Below are 9,311 nucleotides of genomic sequence, written 5' to 3'. Positions count from 1 at the left end.
TTGAAGATATGCTAAGAGAATGTACCTTAGAATTCCAAGGTAACTGGGATGAACATTTACCATAGGTAGAATTTTCCTATAATAAAAGTTTCCACTCGAGCATTAAGATGGCATCTTATCAACCTTTATACAGACAGAAGTGTTGTACGCCGTCTTGTTGGCTTGAGGCTGGGGAAAAGCAGTTTATGGGACCAAAGATAGTCCATCAAACTGCTGAAAAGTTGAAAATAATTAAAGAGAGAATGTTAGCAGCTCAGGATCGTCAAAAGAGTTATGCTAACATAAAGCGAAGACCGATGACTTTTGAAGTTGGAGATTCGGTTTTGCTTAAAGTCTCGCCATGGAAGGGACTTATAAGATTTGGTAAAAAGGGGAAAATTAAGTCAAAGGTTTATTGGACCGTTTAAAGTTCTTCAGAGAATTGGGATCTAAACTTACAAGCTCCAACTACCAGAAGAACTGAATGGAATTCAAAACACTTTTCATGTGTGTTATTTGAGGAAGTTCACGGGAGAAGTTCCCGACATGATTCCACTTTCGGAGTTAAGAATCGATGAGAACAAAAGGTTGATTGAAGAATCAGAGGCAATCGTTGACCGAAAGACTAAGAAGTTGCGATGTAAGATGGTTGAGTTAGTGCTTGTCCGATGGAAACATGAGAATGGGCCAAATCTCACCTGGGAGACGGAGAGTGACATGATGAGTCGCTATCCACATTTGTTTGTTGATGTGTGATTCCGAGGACGGAATCATCCTAAGGTGGGGAGAATTGTAACGCCCGTGTTTCTGGCTTTCCATTTTTCGCAATGTAATAGTCTAGGTTAACCTTTGTAACCCAAATTTCAAATAATAAGAATGTATTATTTGTGAATTATGTGAATTATGTAAATTACTTGTTTATTTTTTTAATTATTATAATTTAATGAATTAAGAATAAAATAAGCGTTAAAATTAAAGTGTGAGATATGCCCGATATCTTTGCATTAAGATGTAGTGGTTGAAACAAGGATTCCGGAGATATAATGAATGACGAAATCCGAGTTATAACGAAGAAGTTATGACCCGTCGAAGTTTCGCAACAAAACCGGTGTGGCACAGCGTGACGTAAATAGTGAATTTACGAAGGAGTGATATTTAGCCTTTGTGATCAACACGAAAGACGTAGATAATGTTGAACCGAGAGCGTGCATAAAAAGAACGCCTAAATCTGACTTCGTATGAGGAAGTTATGATTTTTCGAAGTTTCAACTTAGCAGTACACAGCCTAAAAGTTCGAATTAAGATCGAGCCAGTTTTAGCCAAAACTTTCTAAACGAGAATCGAAGATCTCGTCGATAGTAGTGCATTGGTGAAAAGACAGACGAAAACGGACGTCAGACGAAGAAGTTATGAATTTCTAATGCAGTTTTTCTGTCCTGGCCTACTAAAAATAAATAATAAAAATAAAGTCAAAATTAGCCGACAGACTCCAAATGAAAGTTGTAGAGTATGGTCTGACCTACGCATGGATATAAAGAATGTCGAAAACGGAGCTCGTATGAGAAATTCACGCAATTTAGAAGTTTGACGAGTCAAATTATGCCGATCGTAATTTAAGTACGCCCAACGTACTCAGAGGGGTGCAAGTTGCCTGACCAATACTCGAGTGCCACCAAATGATGCATGCAGTAACGTCGAAGTACGCCCACCATAACCAAATTACGCCCAGCGTACTTGGAAATTATGCCCAGCATAATCCCAGACCCAACAGCCTATAAATAGAACTCGAGATCAGCCATTTTCCTTGCGATTTTTCTTCCTTTCTCTCTAAGTTTTGCATCGTTTTGCGTGCCAATAATATCCCGAAGCCCCGGTATCATTGTCGAGTCCCGAAGCAAGTTCTGAAGCCCCAAGGATCCTGAGAAGTGAGATTTCCGAGCAGAAGCCCTGCCCGCGAGGAGCCCGGTTTTCGTGAAGATCTTCCAGATCTACGGAGAAATACTACTTCTGCAAGCCGTATTGCTACCCGATCATCTTCTGATCAAGTGAGTGTATAGTCCCTTTCAATACACGATATTATACAAGTAATCGTTGAACGTATTTAAGAATACGGGTTGTGTGAGGGTATTATTATTACCTTCTAACACATAGACTTAAATGATTCTCCTTGAAATTTCTTGTTATGTGTTTTACGTGTTACTTGCTATTTGGATGGAGTATTGAAAGAGCATGTTATACAATTTTTCTTTTAAAAATTATGTATAAAACTTGTATATATTTATCTACTAATAAGTTGGGTAGAACATGGGTAGACAGTTGGTGTGCAATGAAATGAACTGATGAGAGGCCTCGTTGTTGGAGTTATTCTAGTCATTCAGCAAAGTATGGATGACGACCACAAAGTATTCTAGATAGTCCTGTGGAACATGGCATCCTGATTTTTTATTACAGGAAGTGGCGCAAGGGCATAAGATGGATGAATCATCAAGTTGTTTTATTTAAAAGTTTATATATGTATATATTTGTTGAATGACTTGTAATATTATCGTTTATGCTTTATGATCTGTATCGGAACATGGCATCCTGATTTTTTATTATGAAATGAAATTATATTTTCCTTATGAAATGTTTTGATAAAAATCTATTTTATCATGTTTTGTTTTTGGAAACAAATTCCGTATCTCTTTTAAAATCAAAATGATGTACTCTGAAAATGTTTAAAAAGTATAAATGAAACCGATCTTTTCTGACCGAGATTTTGGGGATGTCACGTTAATATTGTAGAAGGATCGTAGAGATCAAAATCACTATAACCAAAATGGGAGGAATGGTAAAGTTTGATGCAATCCTAATGGCAGTTTGATCGGTGGTTACCACAACGGCAACAAGCAATGATTGACAATTATTGGTCCAAGAATAATGGCAACAGTAAGCACTGATGGAGGTAGAGTCGCAGGGACAATCAATCGGAAAAAAAATGCACACCAAAGGGAACGAGAGAGATGAGAGATCGAGGCCTTGGAAGGTGTGGCTCAATGCCATGTTGAATTGTAAAAATACCTGTTAGGGTTAGCGATGCTTTGCCTCAAAATATATAATACAAAGATTCACATAAAGAACGGTTGTACCATACTAGATGTACAAAATAGGAAAAATAATATAATACGAATACAAGTGAGCCTTGCAAGGGTTAACTAAGCTTAACCGTCACTTTTTTGAGCATTCTGACAATGAGACAAATGAAAATGTCTCCTCAAATCACTTTTAACGTAAAAACATAAAGATATAGAAAACATAAAATTCATCAAAACCTTGGTCATGTGTTTTAAACTCATAGTACTCACCTTAATATACAGATCAATAACATAACTATTTCTTTAGTCGCTGTGCAAAATTTGGCCCGGAACCTTCGTGAAGTTCCCTTTAAAAAAAAACTATTTCCTTTACTTCAAAAAGGTTATGTAGCATGAAAAATTAATCATAATATTATTGTTAATTAATTAATAAATCCCTAGTAAAAATAAAATGTTATAAATAAGGCTTTTAAAGAAACAGTACTCATATAATGTTCTCAATTTCAAGTCTAATTCATGATTAGAGCTTCAAAACATTACTGGAGCTTCAATTAAGCTTAAGTTACACAACTGATCAAACAGTACGGATTTTCCTCGATTAAATGAAGAAGTTTATTAGGAATGACTTCTAACACCATTTGATAATATTATTGATTTTCTAAACGATTGTCAATCCAAAAATTACACCTATAAACACAATAACCAAGGCCAATGGGCCACCTATTGAAGTAGGCTACGTGAGCAACATTGGGTTTGAAGTCAAGAAAAACATACTTGTGAAGTCAAGAAAAACATACTTGTGAGTGAAAAGAAAACAAGAGAGCTAAAGGTCAAAGGTCAAGAGTTCTAGATTATGGTAGAGGAAGCAAAAGAGATTTTACTCTTCTTGATTGCTTTACATGCTTTAACCAAAACTTGAATTCAATAGAAATTAAAGAATAAAAAAACGAGCAACCAAAAAAACCATTTCCATTGTAAAATAAGTAACCAAAAAAAAAAAAAGAGCAATGATCATCGTCTATCTCCTTGAAGTCTTCTAGAAATATCACGTTTCAACATCTCCATAAATTCCTACAAGTCCCAAATACAAATGAATCAAATATGCGTATAAAACCATTAAAAATAAATAAAATGGTAGCATAAAATAGATAAAGAAAATGAAGAACCTGAGCCAACTCCTCTTCTGAGCATAACTCATCAAGTGCACCTGTATCATATGCACTGTTGTATAATCCAGAAGCAGTTTCAACTAATGATGAAAAGATTTCTAAAGGTGGGTATTGGTCCACGATTTTCTGGGCCACATGTTCTAGATTCATCTACAAATATTAACACAAAAATGTCAATAAATAACAATGCGCAAATTGCATGAAAAAGCAACAGACTTTAATTTACGTTTAACCAATATAGGTAATGTAAAATCAAACTACATTACAATTATGGATAAAAGATAAAGTTGGTTAAAAAAAAACCTTAAAATCACTTGATCTTTCATTAGTGTTCAAACTCTTCACACTGCTGTAACGTCTATTAAGAGCACCTTTCCTTGATGGAGTGGGTTGAAGCATATTTGAACTTGAACTTCCATGATTAAGAGCTTGAGAGACAAATGGCATCATTTGTTGAACCATACTTGATATATCAAGATTTCCACTCCTGGGCCCACTACGCATGCCACCTGGATCTTGATTACCATCCATCTGTTGAGCAAGTTGATTAATGGTGTTCATCATTGTAGGGTTTTGAGAAACTTGATTCATTAGATTCTTAAAGAAATCTTGAGAATTATTCCCGTTTTGATTTGAAAGTCCTGATAGTAAACCAGATAAAGTAGGATCTTGCATAACTTGATTCATTGTTGCAGATGGATCTGATTGGCCACTACCAACAACCTCTGATCTTGTTGGCCAATGTCGCTTCTAAAATCACATTTGAAGGTAATTTTAGTAAATAATTAAGTAAAAGAATTAAAGAAGTAAAAAAAAAAAGGATTATAAGAAAAAATATTTTGAACAAAGGTAGACACCTTATGTTGTAAACCTCCTGAGCCAAGTCCAACAGGAATAGAAGAAGCATTTGTAGGGATACTACTCCTCCCACTGGATGATGATGATGAAGCACCTTCTGTTTCACTTAAAGATTCCATTCTTGTACTACTTGAAACAACATTTCCAACACCTTGTGTATCCTATTGAGAAAATACTATCATAACAACATTCAAACAAAAAAAAAACGATACATAAAGTGTATTTGATTTTGATTATGACACTTTGACATCAAAGCCTTGACCTCAAACAATATTAGCATACCATTGGAGCCTGTGGAAGATCATCATTTGCTTGATTTGATGATTCAACATTAGTTTCCCTTACTCCTGTTAAAACGATAAATATGAGAACATATATATATATATATATATATATATATATATATATATATATATATATATATATATATATATATATATATATATATATATATATATATATATATAGGTTATGTGAAGGCAAATTGAGTTAACTCACCAGTATGAATATGTATGTTAATGTGCCTTGGGATACTTCCAATTCCAATAGGAGTATAAGCTCCAGGATTTGCATTTGCATTTGCATGACTATCAAATAGAGAATTGGTTTGTAGAGGAAAGGGCTACAAGAAGATTGTGGATTCATTATTCATTAACCCCTTTAAAAATCTTTTTTTTTTTAAATTTTACAAGTGTGTGTATGCCCACAAACCTGAACCATTATAGGATTAGGACCCGATGGAGATATATAAACAGCTGGCCCAGGGTTTACATAAGATTCAGCCTGAAATGTTGACCTTAATCAGTTCAATTGTACATGACTAAATGACAATACTTATTATATAACTATTGTAGTACCAAAAAAAAAATGAAAAAGTAAAAAAAAAAAAAAAAAAAGCATACGGGAGATTCTCCAATATGTAATGTGAGCATTGTACGACCAAGCTCTAGGAAAAGAGCACCTAAATGTTGCATGGCAAGCCCAGACTGCATGGCTTCCGATTGGATTTGGGTTCTTACTGTGACATCATGAGTAGAACCTTCTTCTTCCTCCAGTCGTGTTGCTGTTTTCTATGAGGACAATTTTGGTTTATAAATCATAAGATATATGATATAATAAGAATTTATGTAAGAATATAAAAAAAAATATAATAGAGAGATAAATACAGATAGAGATTGAACAGCGGGTCCACTGAGAAGACGTTGTGCATGTCGCATAACAACTGCTAAAGCTGCTGGTGATGGTAAGCCATTAGCATTACAAGGCAATTCTGTTGCACGATTATCTGATGTGTGATTCCCTGTAAAATATCAAATAATTAACAAGGAATATTTATGTGATATTAAGAAGATAATTCATGAGTTATTATGTACCATTTTGTGATAATGCTTGTTCCATATGGTTCATAAACTCAGAAATTGTGTTTAAAGAATCAGGAATTGGCTAGAAAAGCAATCCAAGAGCATAAAGTAAGGTTGTGTGGAAAATAGAAAAATAAACTTTTGGGTTTTGATGATTAAAGTAAAAATTTGAAAGATGATATTTTACTGTAGTAATTGTGGGTACGAGTGCTGGGGTTTGAGTAGGACTAGGGTTTCTTTCATTTCCTTGGGTAACTTGCATGGGAATGCTAAACTGTAAATAAGTACACAAAATTATTATAAAAGATTTTTATCAAAACTAAAAAAAAAATAAAAAATAAAAAAAAAAAAAAAAAAAAATAGAAATACAAGAGGTGTTAGTATCACACAATGAAACAAAAAAAATGAAAGAACAAATGTCACCTGCATATTTGGTTGTGATACACCAACAGGGGTTTGACCCCCTACCCCAAAGGAATTCAAAACTGCCCCAATCACCTAGAATAGAAAGAAAATGACCATTTTACCCTTTGATTTTGACAATATTCATCAACTATACAAGCAAAAAGATCAATATTGGCTTCTTAGACAACATTGACAGAAGACCATGAGAAAAGAGAAACATACCTGAGTTATATCTGGACTACCATCTTCATTGTGGGAAACATGCCCACCAATAGAATTAGCATCTAGTCATGAGAAAAAAAAATCCATCGTATTGGTTTAGTTTTTGACTTGATGTTTATATGTTTAAACTATGATGTACTTTTTTAATTCCGTATGACAATTTTGCCATAATCATAAGATTTTCTTGAAATAATCGATTAGAAAATGAAGTGCATGCGTACAAACCTGTATTGCTTTGAGTTGAAAATGTGTCATCTGCATCATGGAAGTCAGATGAGACTTGAATATCAGATGGTTGTCTAGACACTAGATGCAGTGTATGTCCACTTTCAACGTCTATAAATAGTCAAGGGTCTCACTTGATAATCACACACACACACACATACACATAGAAAAAATAATAATAGGATACGATATTCAGAAAGAAGATCTTCATCTTTCAACACTTTGCCTCTAAAGATGAGTCGCTGGTGTTCCACTGAAAGGCCAACTTCACCAGCTATCTTTTCCTTGAATAATGAAACTGGCATCTGAATTTTGTCGGAAGAATTGTACATTTAAATCGAGGGAAATAAATGAAACAACCAATTGCGTAATAAAACTGACAAAAAGACATAGATAAGGGAAGGATATACATTTCTGTCGACATGAAAGCTGTGTAACTGTGAATCTAGCGTCTTGATATTAATCTCCACTGTTGATCCAGAACTTTCAACAGTAACATTACTCGTGGTTGCACCTTCAGCATCTGAAAGTTTATCTGCTTTTGATTTCAAAGTTTCATCAGAACGTTGATCTGCCACAGTTTTTGGTTCTGAACTTTTAACATCAACACTAGATGTATTCACATGTTCGTCGGAATGTTGATCTGCCATGAACAAGAATGTCGAACGAGGATAACTGAATTGATAATCCAATCTTCAAATTGACCTGTTTACCCCAAACGAGATGATAGGAAAGATAAAACGGAGGAAAAAATACAAATGAGGTGAAATAACGAAACTAATGGTTCGACATTGTCGCTTCGAATACGATAAACCCAACCCAATGAATACTATCGATTACAAATTGTATCACGATTATGGATTAATTTTTATACGTATCGGGTTTTGGTGTGATATGCAATTATGCAAATAACGTAACGTACCTTTTGTGAGGTTGGTATAGAACATTTCTTAACAACTGCGTTTCTTGATAGTATCTTGGAGAAGATGGAAGGGTGTCTCCTTCACGCCTTTTGATGGTTGAAAATAATCAGATTTTAAACTGAACAAAAAATTATAAAGTTATAATTTTTAGGAAAATAATACAATCACAACAGGGTGGCGAAATGGAAATGACGTACTTCATCTCAAATATTCCATGATCAAACTATGCACCAATGTGGGGAGAAAGATCATTTAAAGATGTTGTGAGCAAAAGTGGAAGAAATCAGTTGTCCGAAATGTGAAATTTGAAACAAGGACTTGAAGCGTAAGGAATCAGTTACGATCGTATTGCATGGGTTAATGTAAAATGTATCCAAAATGGGTAACAGAGGAAATCGGGAACTGGGATCCTGCTTTCACGAAGGTGATGACCGATTATGAAGATGAGAGTGAAGAAAGGGGAAAAAGATTTCGATACCAGAAACGAGGTCGGAGAGGAGGAAGAAGAATGAGGGAATTCAAACCTCATGAACAAGATTTCAATGAAAATGAAAATGTTGATGGAGATCGGCTAAAAGAAAATTCCTGTGAAGTTGATCGGAAAAACATTCCGGACGACGAACGTTCTGGATTATCGATTCCTGATGCTTAGTGGGATCTGAAACGTCACGTGTACACAAGTCAAGATGATAATATGGGCCATACTCACGTACTTCCCATGGGCTTAAATTCAAGAAATGGAGTAATTAATCTAATCACAGTTTTAAGTTCTCTTAAGAAAACAAGAACTTTTTTTTTTTTTTTTTCCTTTTTAAACTAACTTGGTTGTCTCAAAGGCTGAAACGGAGAGGGTGATTGAGATTTTTATTTAAAAACAATATATTTATTTATTGGTAATTTAAAAAATCAAAAAAGTATTTAACAATATGAAAGATCCTTTTAAGGAGGTGTTTGTATAAATAGTTTTTCGCTTATTAGCTTATTGCTTATTTATTTATTGCGGTGAGAATAAATATTTTTTTAAAATGTGTTTGGATTAGATTATTGCGGTGGGAATAAGCAATAAGCATTGTAAGTGTTCGACAAGCAAAACAA

General features: G+C 34.3%; 1 protein-coding gene across 1 annotated transcript; it reads right to left on the bottom strand.

Annotated features, from left to right (window-relative positions):
• Positions 1-3,951: 3,951 nt before the first annotated feature.
• LOC145010266 (ubiquitin-like domain-containing protein CIP73) lies at positions 3,952-7,993 on the bottom strand. The gene is made up of 16 exons (XM_078968830.1): positions 7,704-7,993; positions 7,481-7,598; positions 7,294-7,404; positions 7,069-7,130; positions 6,865-6,939; positions 6,629-6,715; positions 6,454-6,523; positions 6,247-6,380; positions 5,983-6,150; positions 5,792-5,863; positions 5,579-5,702; positions 5,363-5,427; positions 5,080-5,241; positions 4,526-4,972; positions 4,220-4,372; positions 3,952-4,124 (listed from the first exon to the last, which is right to left on the bottom strand). The coding sequence occupies exons 1-16, from the start codon at positions 7,941-7,943 to the stop codon at positions 4,065-4,067; spliced, it is 2,148 nt and encodes a 715-aa protein (XP_078824956.1). The 5' UTR covers positions 7,944-7,993; the 3' UTR covers positions 3,952-4,064.
• Between the last annotated feature and the right edge of the window lie 1,318 nt (positions 7,994-9,311).

This window comes from Lactuca saligna, chromosome 8 (assembly GCF_052625555.1).
Source record: "Lactuca saligna cultivar CGN05327 chromosome 8, ASM5262555v1, whole genome shotgun sequence".
NCBI classification, from domain to species: domain Eukaryota; kingdom Viridiplantae; phylum Streptophyta; class Magnoliopsida; order Asterales; family Asteraceae; genus Lactuca; species Lactuca saligna.
The sequence above is the reverse complement of the archived record's forward strand: the minus strand, read 5'-3'. Positions and strand labels throughout refer to the sequence as shown.

Coding starts and splice junctions, on each gene's coding strand:
- LOC145010266 (XM_078968830.1), bottom strand. CDS start 7,943: ATGGCAGATCAACATTCCGACGAACATGTGAATACATCTAGTGTTGAT. Junction 5,242..5,362: donor ATCTTCCACAGGCTCCAATG/GTATGCTAATAT, acceptor TTTTCTCAATAG/GATACACAAGGTGTTGGAAA. Junction 4,973..5,079: donor CAGGAGGTTTACAACATAAG/GTGTCTACCTTT, acceptor ATGTGATTTTAG/AAGCGACATTGGCCAACAAG.